The sequence below is a fragment of the Montipora capricornis genome, chromosome 11 (genome assembly GCF_036669925.1).
Source record: "Montipora capricornis isolate CH-2021 chromosome 11, ASM3666992v2, whole genome shotgun sequence".
Taxonomy (NCBI): domain Eukaryota; kingdom Metazoa; phylum Cnidaria; class Anthozoa; order Scleractinia; family Acroporidae; genus Montipora; species Montipora capricornis.
In genome coordinates this window covers 11,599,561-11,614,241 of record NC_090893.1, presented here as the reverse complement: position 1 = coordinate 11,614,241, position 14,681 = coordinate 11,599,561, and the positions used below count along the sequence as shown (strand labels likewise).

The 14,681-nt window shown below is 39.9% G+C and overlaps 3 protein-coding genes across 7 annotated transcripts in view; 2 read left to right on the top strand and 1 right to left on the bottom strand.

Annotated features, from left to right (window-relative positions):
* LOC138022963 (HAUS augmin-like complex subunit 3) overlaps positions 1-9,682 on the top strand; it is a 27,722-nt gene extending 18,040 nt beyond the window's left edge. For 2 of the 3 annotated variants that reach the window (XM_068869989.1, XM_068869992.1), the window contains exon 16: positions 1,066-1,215. In XM_068869989.1, coding sequence (XP_068726090.1) covers positions 1,066-1,200 — 135 coding nt within the window. In that variant the 3' untranslated portion in view covers positions 1,201-1,215. Of the gene's footprint in view, positions 1-1,065; positions 1,216-7,061; positions 7,110-9,574 lie in introns of those variants that run through there. The other variant, XM_068869991.1, reaches the window with a different exon arrangement.
* Positions 4,618-14,681, bottom strand: LOC138022964 (gamma-aminobutyric acid receptor subunit alpha-6-like). 3 transcript variants are annotated; one of them, XM_068869994.1, is made up of 10 exons: positions 14,543-14,681; positions 13,718-13,768; positions 13,205-13,273; positions 11,711-11,832; positions 11,038-11,105; positions 7,181-7,389; positions 7,010-7,092; positions 6,723-6,851; positions 5,168-5,553; positions 4,618-5,013 (listed from the first exon to the last, which is right to left on the bottom strand). In XM_068869994.1, the coding sequence occupies exons 3-10, from the start codon at positions 13,270-13,272 to the stop codon at positions 4,756-4,758; spliced, it is 1,323 nt and encodes a 440-aa protein (XP_068726095.1). In that variant the 5' UTR covers position 13,273; positions 13,718-13,768; positions 14,543-14,681; the 3' UTR covers positions 4,618-4,755. The 3 variants fall into 3 exon arrangements, with proteins under 3 accessions (XP_068726095.1, XP_068726096.1, XP_068726094.1); XM_068869995.1 differs by lacking the exon at positions 13,718-13,768 and having other exon boundaries at positions 14,543-14,676; XM_068869993.1 differs by lacking the exons at positions 13,718-13,768; positions 14,543-14,681 and having other exon boundaries at positions 13,205-13,374.
* Positions 11,841-14,681, top strand: part of LOC138022962 (intraflagellar transport protein 74 homolog) — a 43,698-nt gene continuing 40,857 nt past the window's right edge. The window contains exon 1 of the mRNA XM_068869988.1: positions 11,841-11,859. The gene's annotated coding sequence lies outside the window, so the exon portion shown is untranslated. The remainder of the gene's footprint in view (positions 11,860-14,681) is intronic.

Sequence of the window (14,681 nt, the reverse complement as noted above, 5' to 3'; positions counted from 1 at the left end):
ATATCTTTTTTTGCCAAGCGTGTTCTATTTGATATTTCTTTGTCTGGTTCGAGTCATAACCATATTTGGTAAATCATGTGACCAAAACAGAAAATGCCTATAAACTCAGCGAGTTAACTACGTTTTTCACATTTTTTAACGCAAAATCCTGTTGCATCGATTTTAACAAAAATTATTTCCCAAAAAAAAAAAACGTCTCTTTTGAAACGCTTTTTAAAATATCACTTCCATTTTGTGTTCAAATAGAAATTCCGTGCTACAATTTACGAAAAATGATAGGACGGTTCCCATTCGGTGAAGAAACAGCCTCTTCCTTTCGTTTCCTGAGAGTTTTTACATGTTTTTCACTGAAACGCACGACAGAGGACTGGGACTAGTTGCGCTTGCGCCTTCTGTTTGAAGTAATGTCAGATTTGCCAATTATCCAATAGTATGTTTTTAAGCCTTTCAAAGCTGGTTGAAATTGCATTACAAAAGGTAGAATTTTCTTGTGGGCTTGTTCGATATCAAAGCAGTATCGTAGCGTATTTGGCCGTGCGAAAACTGGGTTCATTACACAACAAACAACATTCTTTTCGTGCGGAGAAAGATGGCGGCTACGAACATGTTCCTTCTTGTAATCTGTTTTGTGGTTTGTACCAATATAATTATTTCTAACAAAGAAATAAATGACAGCAAAGCGATGTAAAGCTATTTTTTAATCGTTTTTGCGGTGACTACGTTATATTACTAGTCACCTTCTTTGTTGCAAATCAAATCGTTCTGCAAAATATTAGTCGAACAAAAATTCTGATTGCCCGATCGGGCAAGTCTTAGATTTGTTTTACTTGCCCACGGATGTATTTCGCTTGCCCCAGGCAATAGGGCAAGCTTTAGTGTCGGACACTGGATCGTCTTTTGCTTTGAAGCTCTCTGCTTCAAGGTAAGTCTTTTTGTTTCAAAACACTCTTTTTCCGTGTAGTAAACGTTAGAAACCCGTTTCCAGTCTCAAATGGTGAACCTGTATTTCCCATTTTTCAACTTGTCGTAATCATGTTGCTAAATCTCTCTATTGTTCATCCCCAGGTCCTCCGCTCCGACAGCTTAAAACTGATGGAAAGGGAACTGTTTATTTATTTCTTCACGGACCCCCCTCGCTTGAAACGAGCCATTGCCGAGTTATCTGCGCGTTGTGATGCGCACATTGTATCATTGAAATAAAGCGTTGTTCTTAAAGAGATGTGTAATAGATTTCTTCGTTAGTGCATATCGAATCGAGGGTGTGACTTTCAATGATACAGATTTTGCATCTCAGACTTTCGAGTGTGAATCCATGTCTGTTCCATGGTGGTCCTATGGCTCCCTTACTTACTAAACAAAAATTGCCAAACATTTTTAACGCGTCAAACCATTACCAACATTATTTCGGGGTTAGAGAACGCCAATAGAGAGATTTCGCATCGCGTTTATGGCAAACGTGAATCTGAAATTTTCGTTTCAAACGCAAGTTGTCAAAAACCCAAGAAGTGTGGGTTTGAAAGCCTGCGTAGCTGGTAGCCTGCGAGCAGGCCCTCCGAGGAGAGAGAGCCTGCTCGCAGGCTACTTAGCTGGCGGAAGGCAATAACGAGCTTCAAAGCCGCGCGGAGGAATGGGAAGGGGCGCGGTGAAATCCCTCCCCATTCTCCGCGCGGCTTGTCCGCTCGTTTAGCGAGTAATCTTTGGATCAGCTGCTACACTACTGGTTGTTTATCTCTCGTGCTTCCCGTGCCAACAATGGGACCTTAAGGTTACCTTTAGGTCGAAGGGCGATAACGACTTTTCCGTTCTGAGCGAAAAATGTCGTCGCTCGACGGCCTCCAAACCGTATGCGCATGCTCAGTACGGAAAACGCGTACTCGTAGTCGTTCTCGTCCTCCGATCTAAAAGGCCATAATCCCTCTAGCTATATACCATAATACTCTTTCTTTTGCAAAAGCATTGTTTCCAGTTACTCATACAAAATTAGCGAATTGCTTTGGTTTTGCATTACTTCACTCAGTGATATATTTTCGTGCTGCTATGACGAGGAGCAGCCTACTGTTTATTGGTGGCCCTGTTACGTAAACGTGACGCAAATCTGTCTTGTAGAAGAATCTTTGGTTTACATTTTTGCCACATAAGCACAAAGCTGTTGTTTTCCAATCAGTCAGTCATGAATAAAGTACTGGATATTGATAGTGCGTTGCATAATGAGAAGATATCTCTGAAAATTTGAATGTGATATACCAGATAATCTCTGAGCACTGAAAAGTTTTGATTCGAAAGTTTACAAATTATGTCCATGGGATCATTAGCGCATTTGCCACTAGCCCGTTCCAGGCTCTCAGATAGTGGAGGTGAGGGAACGAGAACGAGAACGAGCAAAAGAAATCGATCGATTTCTTTTTCTTGTTCTCGTTCCCTCGCCTCCACTATCTGAGGGCCTGGAACAGGCTAATTCGCCACCCAAGAAATTTTGATGTTTTTGATGGCTCATAAATGGCTCGTCATGAAAGCTACCAGGCTCAAAATTGGAGATTTAGGTGATTTTAACAAGATCTTTTACCTTTTAAAGTCAATTTGTAAATAGCATGACACCTTCTGTAAAAGTGCCCCTGTGATAAAAAAAAAAAACCTTTTGTTTTTCTTCAGATTTTGACAGTGTGTTTGCTTAACACCTGACTGGCAAAATTTTGAGCTTTGATTTTTAGCCAAAGGTCGTTTACTTTTGAGTGTAAGATTTCGCGGTCCGCCATTACTCACGTTCAAAACTGACCGATTGGACCTCATAGGATACGGGAAAGTGACGTCAAAGGCTCACTAGCTTAAAATTTCAGCGTGTGAATCTGCAAGCGTAAAACTCCCGTGCTACATGTTAATTCTGCTTCGTACACACGCATGGCATTCTTAAACTAGTGAGCCTTTGACTTCATTTTATCTTCGATCCAGCTCTCTCGAGATATAAAAGTTAGTTATGGCTTACCATCAAATTGGAAAATTCCAGTTAAAATAAACAGATGTCTTTTTGACTTTGGTCGCTTAGTGATTAGATAACAGTTTTGAAATCCAAAGAAAAATAAGAATTGATTTTTTGGTCACTGGCACTTAATGAATGAAACAAATATGAGCAATGACGTCATCGGATTCTCTTATTTTGCGCCAGGTTTCCGCTTGTGAATAGTGAGCAAGTTGCGTTGAAATATAAGTCGAAATACGGTGAAGAGACTTTTTTAGACCACTTTATCAACCAATTTTGTACTCCCCATACTGCAAATCGAGTTTCCCGGAAACTTTCACATAAACGCAACAAGAACTAATGCTTCAAATTCCACTGTCGCTTGTTTATTCACTTCAACATTTAAACAATATTTGGAAGAATTATGACAATTACACATGTACTTTTTAAGTAGCAAGTTAACATTATTCGTAAACCAGCATTCGACACCTTCACGTACCGAGTCATGGCTGATGTATTTCGTAAAACGAAGTCAATTAATGAAAAATCTCTTAGTTGAGCAACTTGGACAAAAATTTCACTACATGCTCAGGAAGCAGCACAAAAAGCTCAATATTGGAAATCAGACGTAAGTTTATGCTTCTCTAGTTTGAAGTCATTTGAATTTAACTTCATAGAGCGTTACAACGTAGCTAACGTTAAATCTAGACACACCTCAGTATCTAGTGTCTTGAGAAGGTAGGGGTGAAGCACTTATTATTTTGGCGGGAAAAACATGATCATACCGTCGTTCATTTCAGTACGAGGTTTTGCAAAAATTTCGTCGTGTCAAAACAAGTCAACAACATGGTGGCAGTTTTGGCATTTTTCGATCAGCAAGAAGTCTCAGTTACCAGCAGTAGGAATAACCTAGCAACCTATACTGCCAACAAAGAGTAAGATTAATCGTCCGAATTATAAATTTTCTTAGTATTTTCGCTAAAAACGGACATTCACATCTCGTACGCGTCCCCTTCCTCATCCTAGAATCTAAATAAGGTCCCTATTATCAACCTGGTTGAACCTTAACTTGCGCAGGAGCATGGAGCATACAACTTCACTGTACTTGTGGAATGGCGTTTTTATAGACCGAGTTAACTTGGTCTGAAAATGCCAGACTCCTTGGTGATAGGCTTATGGCGTTCGTTAATTAAAAATATTGTCTTCTCGCAGACAATTATCAGTTTTGCGCGCCGCGGATAATTAGCGACTAAAAGGTAGGAAAGAGGGCGCACTGACTAACGTCACGGTAAACCGTGTTGGAGGAAGCTACTATAGCTTCTGGTCAAGTGACTTGACTCTGAAAATGCGATAACGATGTTGGTCAAACGTTTAGAAATAAGAGTTTCTCCTTTGAGTTCGGACTTGAACTTAATTATCGTACCATGCGTATTTATTCTCGGACGAATGCACGGTGTTAGGGAGAAATAAAAGTTCAACAATAAGCAGCGTTTTTGAGCTTATTGGCACATCTACGGTATCAAGGTCAAAATGGCTTAGTGAGAAAGCTAGCTCGAAATCTAACGAATTAAAAGGATTTGATATTGGAGTGCACACCTATCACTTTCTATTCTCCGGAAATGTAAGTTAACCGTCAAAAACCTGACTACCAAATTTCCGTTGAACCTGCCCAACTGAAAATTTGTCCACTAAGGCAAGGTGGATTCTAGTTTTAAACCATTAGCGTGAACTGATACCGTTACTTTTGGGCCGAAATTTTCGGCAATTTAAATTAATTTAATCTTGCTTTTTATTTATGGCGCCTACGCAATGGTCAACCAATATATAAGGTTAAAAAATACAAATGCTGACGGGAATAGGACTCTACAGAAATTGTTTATCACCATCCCCAAGTTGTCCTTAGTGACGTGTAAGGGTAATTCGCAAAGCCTCTTGGGAAACCCTTGCTTGAGGATACTTCTCCGCTTGAGACCAGACGCTCTCCGGACGATGGGATATACAGCACCATTTGAGTCGGCCACGTAATACGAAACGCGGCGTACTTCCGGTTCGTCGGGTAACTTAAGACAAAAAATACAAAATCATCTTTAGAACATCTGAAGACGAGCAGTAGCGTATTAAGGTGGGACGAGTTATCAGTCACAGGGGGGACACGGCATATTTAATTAGTACCCTCCCATTCCTTCAGAGAGATTAAAAAGCGACTTTATTTACCTGCAAAGTAGCCGTCTCTGCCTGTGCATCATAGGTAAGCGACGTCGTAGGTCGTTCCCTTTTGTTTAGTTGTCGGTCAAACCGGAAAATAAGGAGGCACATCAGCAATGTCGTAAACACGAAGATGAACGAGGTCATAAGATACCAGTCGATAGCCTTCGGGTAGCTGACTCGAGGCATAGTGCTGTTACTTGATCCAAGTAAAAACACGATTGTCAGCACAGTCGTTATTCCGAGGGCTATTCGATCACCAATGCATTCCCGATCCATCCAGAACGAGATCCAGCTCATGACAACCATTATAATACAAGGAACGTAGAAGTTTATCAGATAATAACCTATCCGTCGACTGAACGTGAAGGTTACTATCATGTCACGATATTCACCTGCAATGGGGGAGAAGTAATTCGTAAAACTAAAGTTAATAATGCTTTTCCCCCAAATAAGTATGGGTACTCAAATGGTGACGAGTGAAATTATTTGTCTAACTTCACGGTTCTTGGACAAAACGCAAGTGAAATTATTCCCTAATTTCACGAGTATACCATTGGATTAGCTATTAATATCATGGGTGACAAATTACGTTCACTAAGACGCCATTTTGGCACTGTAGCAAAAGTTGCCATGTCAACATTGTAATTTCACATGTAAAATTATCACTAACGCTGAAATTTCGTGCCAAAATTAAGGAGTAATTTTTCACCCATGTTATTAATAACGATAATTGAACTGAGTGGAATGCAATTTGGTCTGAAATCATACGTGTGATTTCAAAATCGAACGAGTTCGATTTGAAATCACAAGTATGATTTCAGACCAAAATTGCAAGACACAAAGTCAATTACCACTTTATTACATCCATTTAGAAATCACGCAATGATTATTAATCGCTAAAATACAGGATTTTAGTCACTGCCAATATTTAATTGATCCATTTGGGAACGACAGTTGTAACATTGGCCACACAGTGGTGTTCTTTGTCTTTCATTTTCCTGCAATTTGATTGGTTACCTTAAACAAACCTTGAAGTCTGGTTGTTTTGTTTTAGTGGCCCATTCTCATTGGGTGGGGAAATGGTGCGATTTAGGAATAAATCACACTGCTGAGAGCCAATCAGATTGCAAGGATCACAAGTGATTTCTTAATGGGTGTAATAAAAGAAAAAACCTAATCAGAAAAGCTCTCTTTAAAAAAAAAAACAATTTTGATTTAAAACAATCCACAGTTGAACGCTGTTTAGTTTGGTAAGTGCTTCCAAGGGCCTGGTACGATAGGAAGCTCTTTTAGTCTTTGGATTGGATAGAGGATTTGAGCTATTGGGCAAAAAAGTACACTAAACATGGCCATTCTCTTCCTTGTGATATATTTCATGTTACATTTGGAATGATGAGCGCTCTCGTGTTTTCGGGACTAAAGGCACAAGTACTAGCCTTTCGCCTGTTGAGAACTTCCTTTGACTAAAACAATCTAATTTTTTGTACAGTAACCTTTGTTTAGGAAACAGAGAGATCGAGTAAATAGAGTTTTAAAAGAATGATAAGACCTGTTTACGTACCTGCCACATATTCAACATCTTCATAGGTGTACTCTGTCTTAGTCAAATCAAACTCTGCCAACTCCCTGTTCAGTATGTTCACGGGATTGGCTTTCCAACGGTAATCCACCATGTCTCTGGTAAAGGCGACTGGAAGAGATAGAAATGAGGCAAACCCCATTGCTCTTACTGACAAAGTATCATATATGGGAATACAATAATGCTAATCCATACAATAGCTCAGTAATATCAGTTGGCAATGGTTAGGGTTAGAGAGAAGTCACACACTGCTTAATGACTCTACTTACAGCTTTCCATAATGAGACTGCATTCCTGAACGTCCGTTGGAAACTTTTTTAGGTACATGGGACATGATGCAACCACAAATAACCTGACAAGGACAGTGAGGTAAGTGAGATCCGTATACTCATGACCACATACAAAGAAGTTGTGTCTTGGTCGTTTGTTGAGTAGTTTACCTTGCACTGTAATACACATATCCATATCTAGAGATCAGCGCTAACTGGTTGTCCTCGTAAAGCTTGTAGTCGTTGTTATTCGTGAAATACGTGTCCGGGAGCCATATTTTATCTAAATCTGTGCCCCTCAGAGGTAATGTACCATTCCGTTCATGTGCCAGTCTAACGTCATACCATTCTTGGCGCAAAAACATAGATACAGTGAATTCCTGAAAGACAAAAAGCTGATAAGGTACTGAACAAGGCGTCGGTTGCGATAAAATGCGCCGTATATATGGCGAAACGGTGATCGCACGACGAGCGCTTTTATTTATTATTTCAGTGTTCTTTATTATTCTTTTTTGGGGGAAGGGTGTATTGCCCTTTGTGCGGTGGGCCTTGTAAATTCTGAACTAAGCATTAAAGTGGAGAAAAAGTCAGTAGTTCCGTGTTACATATATAATAGTAGTATTAACCAAATAACATCCCAATTTAAATTAATTTTTTTTACGTTTCAATGTATATCATCAAGTCCTTTCACGGGAACACACGAGGCCAGCAAATTGTCCCGGGGCCCGTTTCTCGAAAGTCCCGAAAATGTTTCGGGTCCGAAAAGCCATTTGTGAAACTGCCAACCGCATGTTTTGGAAAGCCGATCTTTTAACATGTTTTCAAGGTAACAAAAAGAAAAATGACTGTGAAGTTTGATGATCTAAATCCTCTCCGTTCTTGAGATACAAAGGGAATTGTGACACCCGAAAATGGCCCGTAAAGTTTCGGGACTCTCGAGAAACTGGTCCCTGCTCCCAATAGGCCATTTTACAGTTGTTTGCTCAGCGACCAAGCCTATGAATGGCTGCGAGGCTGCCGGTGACCTTGCATTGATACAGACCTCACTGCTTTTATCATGTAAATTGTGTTGTTGTAACGCTAATTAGTCCATATTAACATTACAAAAGCATGAAGGTTTGTATCAAAACAGGGTCACCGACAGCCTCGCTTCCATTGCTAGGCCTGGTAACTTAGCCACAACTGTAAAATGGTCTATTGTGCGACTTCATTGGCCCTTGTCACACGGCGGCCATATTGTTCCAGGAGATCAAAAAAGCTTTGTTTTACCACTCCAAGCCTCACCCCCATGGTTTCCACTGCGAGGCTTGGCGTGGTAAAACAAAGCTCTTTTTGTCTCCCGGGACAATATGGCCGCCGTGTGACAAGAACGAATAGCTCAGTTGGTAGAGCATCCATAGCACTGGCATCGCAAATTCCGTTGAAGCCACTTGGATTTTTCAGGTGTTTACAAAGCCTGGTTTTCACTAGTGATGCAAGCGCAAGCACAAGCACAAAGCATAAGTAGCTTATGCTATTAAAAGAGAACGAACGTCGACATAAGCATCAAGAAGTTAGAGGTCATCAAGAACCTCGTTAGAGGTCATCAAGAAGTATAGATTAACCCCAAACCCTAAGCAACCGCGGCATACGCCATTTTTTTCAAATGTTCAGACGCTAGGAATCTAGAAAGAGCGCTTTAATTGGCCAGACTTAGCAAATTTCTTTTTGCTTATGCTGAGTTTCGTTTTCAGGCGACGCAATAGGCCATTTCCGAGTTCATGTCTGCCTCTTCTTCAAAGCGAGTCTAAGTGCGAAGTTTTTCTTATGAAAATTAGTTTTCATTCATATGTAAAGTAGAACTAAGTACCATCACAAAGACTTCGCACTTAGACTCGCTTTGATGATGAGGCAGACATGAACTCGGAAATGGCCTATTGAACGCAAGCACAAGGAAAAGCCGGTAAAAATTTGATCCTTGTGCATATGCTTATGCTTCCGGCAACCGGAAGTGAGCTGTTTTCCCTTTTAACTTGTCTCTCACACAACCACATTTACATTGCCAAGTATCTTTTTTCCATTAGAGATGATTAGTGTAAAAATGTGGGAGAAACCACTGTCCTGGAACGCGAAATGTTCTTTTCCGGTTGCCCTCCGCGTCTCAAAAACACGAGTGCTTAAGCTCCCTGCTATAAGCGCGACGGTCGTTACTCTTTTTCGTAAATTCAGTGTTTTTCACAAATTGTCCTGTTGCTGAGTGTTCCTAATTGGTATTGATTCTGTGTTACAACAACCCGAGCGGAGTGTGGATCTAAGATTCACTCAAGTTGACGGTTGTGTTACTAGGTCTGTTCACAAAGCCATAAATTACGAAACTTAGGTTTCTTTTCATTGGGCGTATCTTGAAGAATAGAATGCGCAAAATGTTCCCTGAGAATCCGCTTTTGAAAAGTGCCTTAACTTCAGTATTAACAACAAAGGACTTGCGACAACTGTTCTGACAATTGCTGACCGGTATGTCCGCCAAAATGTCTAAAATAGAAAGCCTGAGATTAAGTTTTTTCCCTCTTATTCCTATAATTTCAGGACCAATCCAAGACGATCTTTAGTAGTTGTGAGGTTGGCAAGGGCAGTCACGCGTCTGGTTGATCGGAAACCAGCACAGATGACCGATGCCGGGACTCTCCTTGGAATGGCTTTGATGGTCAAAGGTATTCTAGTAGTTCTCGACGATTGGCTCCCAAAACATATAACATTAGTAACGGACCCTAAACACAACCGGGTTGCGTCCTGTATCGATCGAATTGATCTTAGAGCCGTTTTTCAGTGAGCGGAAATTTCTTGAAAATACACGCGGAATTTTTGCTCAGCGCGTATTCGACGAACTGCTTTTGGAATCACGCGTACTAACGTTAATGTTTCAACTGATGAAGGCTCAAGCACCAACCGAAACGTCTTGAACGAAACATCGAAAATAGTCAGTGTCAAACATTAGCTTACAAGAGCGGTATCTCTTAGGAATTTTACATACACGTCATGAAAAACAAGTACACCATGCTTTTAATCAAATCCAGTAGCGAGAGAAAATGTGTCATACCTATATTGGCATGCGCTCTGTCTCTGCAACTTGGTTATTATGCATTTACAAAGGGAATAAATGTAGTCAGGAGATGTCATAAGTTCTATGAAAAAGGTTTGCCTCTGACTCTTGATATTTTCAACAGACGTTTCGGCTAATTCACTCGCTATTTAAGGTAACGTAGCGCGAAGCTTGCGCGCGTGACCAAAGCAATTCATGCTCGCGCGATGCCTTTGTAGGCAACGAAGTCAAAGTAGCTTACAAGCCACAACTAACCATTAACATCCTTTTTCCGCGCCCCAGAGAGACGATTCTGACCGCCAGAAATCAGGCATAGTGTACAAAATCAATTGCACACAGTGTAATTTTGTGTACTATGGCCAAACAGAAAGATCATTAAAGACCCGAATTGCGGAGCACAAAAAGGTAGTGGCAAGTTTTGACCAAAACTCCAAAGTTGCAATCCATGTCCATTTCAGCCACATCATGAACTTTGACAATGTCAAGGTCATTGGTTTCGAAGCTAATTACCACTTTTCCTGGAAGCCTGGCACTCTACTTTGGACCCGAACGCTGGGAACGATCATATATCGTTTTCCTCGAAGCCTGGCACTCTACTTTGGAACCGAACGCTGGGAACGATCATATCGTACTTCCAGAAGCCTACAAAGGCATCGCGCGAGCGTGAATTGCATGGTCACGCGCGCAAGCTTCGCGCTATGTTGCTTTAAATAGCGTATGATAACGAACTTTGCTTTCATAACACAGATGAAGGCTTTAGAATAAGCCGAAACGTCTGTTGAAAAATATCAAGAATGAGAGGCAAACCTTGTTCCATAGAACTTATTGTTATTATGCAGTTTACTTGGGGAAAAAAAAACGGCTGTCCTTGTTTTCTGTCCGAACGCGTGGCAGAAGTGAGGGGAGGGGGGCCCAACAATTCAACCAGAAACTTTTCAAATTTACTCACCATATTGGATTCCTTGATATTTGTGAATGACTGTATAGCCATACTGAGATAAACTTTGATGGGCCTGCCTAAAGGGAGATATCAATTATATCAATTATATCAATTGCTGGGTTATGGTTAGAAGGGAACGTTAAAAAACTCATTAATAATTCATGAGCCTAACAGCCTATCAAAACATCGATAAAACGTCACGTGTTTCTTATATCCTGATAAAACACTCCTCGTTAGTGTTCTTTATATAAAGAATACTAATAAGGCATAGCTTGTTTTTCTTGTATGCTAATATTCACCTCACAATTTGAACCATTGTTTTGAGTCCAGAGGGACACGCTCTTTGTGGACTGTTTTTTAAATTAAGCCGTTCAAAAAACTGGCAGCACGCGTTTTATCGGGTCTAAAAACACTCGGCTACGCCTCGTATTTTTAAACCCCGATAAAACACTGCTGCTCGTGTTTTAAACATTACTTAAAAACCCCGCTATTTTGAGCTAATCTCTTCATAGTGTCATGCAGCATTGGTTGATAAAAGCTCGGTTATGTAGTAACATGCAGAACTTACTGTATAAACCTGAGGTAAATAACAACATAAAAAGACGATGATGAGGATGACGATGATGACAACGACGTGAATTTTCTTCTTCATGAAAAACAGGAAACTCGTTCCACCACTTACCTCCTCCTGCCCCAGGCCTTGCATTCTTGTCGTAATGTTTGTCTCGCAGAATTTTATCAATAATGGCCGACGCGTTGGCGATTTCTGTTCTGTCTATCTTTGCTACTTCGGTGGACATCGCACTATGGGGAATGGCACATTTATCATCGGTAAGTTCCTTAGACTTTCAAGTTTAACTTAAGAGTTGAACATCCCCGTATTAACATGGGGTTGATTGCCTTGTAAATCTAACCCAGAGGAAATTGTCAACTGTAGTCGCACTCAAGTTTTCTTGAATGTGCCTTCGACAAAAATTCCAAGTTATTGAAAAGGGCTTTCAATAACTTAGAGTGCATTCGATTGACCCTATTGCGGAATAAGAATACGTTGATTGATGATTTAAAACGGTTTGTTTCGCGTTTTGAAGCAACAAGGATAATAAAGGTATGTTTAAAACAGCATTTTAGCAGGTGTTTGACAATTTTAATGTTAATCTCCGTAAAAAAGAAGGTTTCCTAACTTCTATTCCAGGTATTCCCATTCCGGAATACGGTCAATCGAACGCTCTCCAAGTGTCTTGACAAGTGTACTTGCCAGGTGATTTACTCCATCAAATATTGTCTTTAAGGACGGTGCCTACTATTGTTATTGCGCATATACGTTCTGCGCATCTCCAGGTACTCGGATTTCCTATCGGTGATGCTTACTAATACAGGGGTATTTTTGCGCAGTTTAAAATTATCCGGAGAAAGTAGATCTTAGTAAGTACTCTTGGTATTCAAAAGGAAAACTGGGGGTAACGATCCATTTTCGAGAGATAATTAAGCTTCAATTTGAGAAAGAACGCCATACATTGATTTGTATTTTAAAGCTTTTTACAAATATTATCCATGAATTATCTTAGAAAAATGCGCGGTTACCCCCAATTTTCTTTTTGGATTTCAATAACACTTGTTAAGACCTACATTTCCTGCATAATCACACACTGGGGAAAAAATATCTTTAATTAGTAGGCACCGTCCTTAACCAAGAGTCCATCGTGATGGACAACAAAGAGGCCAACTTGTTTGCTCCATCAGTCAAGGAGCACCATCAAGGAAAAATTGTCAAAGACAACTTGCCAGTGTTAATTTGATTTTAATAAGTTCGTCTCAACTTTCGCTCCTTCGATGTATACTACAAAAAACTACAGTTACTTTAGAAAGTTACTAAACATTTTGATGTTTAACGTTCAAATCCCTCGACAAAAGAAGGGTACTTTCGTTTTGTAAACCATGGAACTTCAGGAAGGCGCGAATGTCTAGTTATAACTCACGAAACAAGTATCGAAAGTTACCCTTTGTCTTAGTCTCCTGCTGTTTCCCGTAATTTTGTGTTTTCCTTAAGATTAATTGTAGCGATTTTGTCTAACAGCGGCGTGCTTCAGGATATATGCAGTTCAGTTGTCCTCGATTTTTGGGGGATTAGCCATAAAAAAGTTTTATTTACGTTGCTCTTTTTCAAAGACTCACTTACCCAGTTCTGATATCTGCCAAGGAAATGAAAAGAATAAAAGCTCCTCTTATAATGAAATCCGCATCCATTCTAAAAACCATATTGACATTGAAATAAAGGTGAAAATATCAAGTTAAACCGACTACTCGCTTCACCACCAGAAAATTTTAACTCAGTGAAAGAAGAAACATTCCTAGAATCTTCGCATTCTTCTTCCTCGTTTGTCTAGCGATAAGAGTAAGTTTTTTGATCAACATTTATGTTATTGGCTTTTATCTATTCCCTTTTATCCTCTGTTTCAAGCCCTTTCTCTTACGGGCTCTGACCCTCGAAATGTTACCACTTGTGCTCATCTCCGGTGGTGACCAATTTTCGTTATCAATCTAGTGCCTTACTCTCCACCCACACACCACAGAGAGCCAGCACCCATCGGCATGAGAAAAAAACCGTCAACATCTTAGCTGGTGACAATTCAACTCTCCAAAGTAAATAGCTTTCATAAAAATAAATTATATGACAAGTCATGACACTTACTTTACATGTAAATGGTGGCCAGGTCGAAATCGATATTCCTCTGACAACCGCCTAGATCCACACAAACTTTGTAAATTTAAATTAATATCAACAAGGATGCACCTCAGGTGCACCTGTCTGTTTTGTAACAAGAATAACGATGAACACGTCGATTAAATAATTTCTTAAAAGACCTCCATTTTTCAAAGTTTTTTTTTTCATCATTTTCCCATTTTGAATATTATCTAACGGTGTCATAACTTTTATCTAAACAACTTAAGATAGTTTGCACTGTACATTTTTATTGGATAATTATAAAGCCTTTTCCTCTTTTTATCATCTGAATACGTGAGAAGATAATTTTCATGGATTCTTCTTCAATAGGAGGTCTCCTTGTTGTTTGTAAAAGGTGACTTGCACAAGACCTTTCTCCTTTTTTTTGATGCGAATTATTTTATGAAACTGAAAATGTAGCCGTAATTTATGAACATAAATGGTTTTGTGAAGGTTGGTGACATCCCAAAACATTTGCGATAAAACTCTATGTTATGAGGTGTAGCCGGTACAGTTGCCACATTAAATGAATTTTGCTCTTAAAGTTACGGTTAGAGTTAACCCAAAGTCAGTTTTTCACACTGCGCTTGAATTAAGCTGGGTGTTTTCATTTCAAAGCAAAGCTCGTACTAAATGTGTAGAGTATCTCTCAAGCAATCATTACACCGAAAATATTCCGGTTATTTTGCCGTGTGTCATTCAGCTTTTTAAGTGTCGTAGGTTAATTCTATATATAGGAAGATGCTTCATAAAGCCGAAGTATTCAATTTAAATTATCAACAGCAAGCGTACCTCTGTATTGCACCACTCAGAGTGAACCTGACAGACGACTTCTCCGGCTTTCCGGAATCAACTTAACACCGATGATTTAGCACCTTTTGAAGCTCATGTGAGCCAACAATCTTGCATTTATCTGCAAGATCACCGCTTA

Excerpts from the sequence above, each read along its gene's own strand:
- LOC138022964 (XM_068869993.1), bottom strand. The coding sequence starts at position 13,284 with ATGGTTTTTAGAATGGATGCGGATTTCATTATAAGAGGAGCTTTTATT. Across the intron at positions 7,390-11,037 it reads ATATCAAGGAATCCAATATG|GAATTCACTGTATCTATGTT; the intron begins GTGAGTAAATTT and ends TTTGTCTTTCAG. Across the intron at positions 5,014-5,167 it reads CAGAGACGGCTACTTTGCAG|TTACCCGACGAACCGGAAGT; the intron begins GTAAATAAAGTC and ends TTTTGTCTTAAG.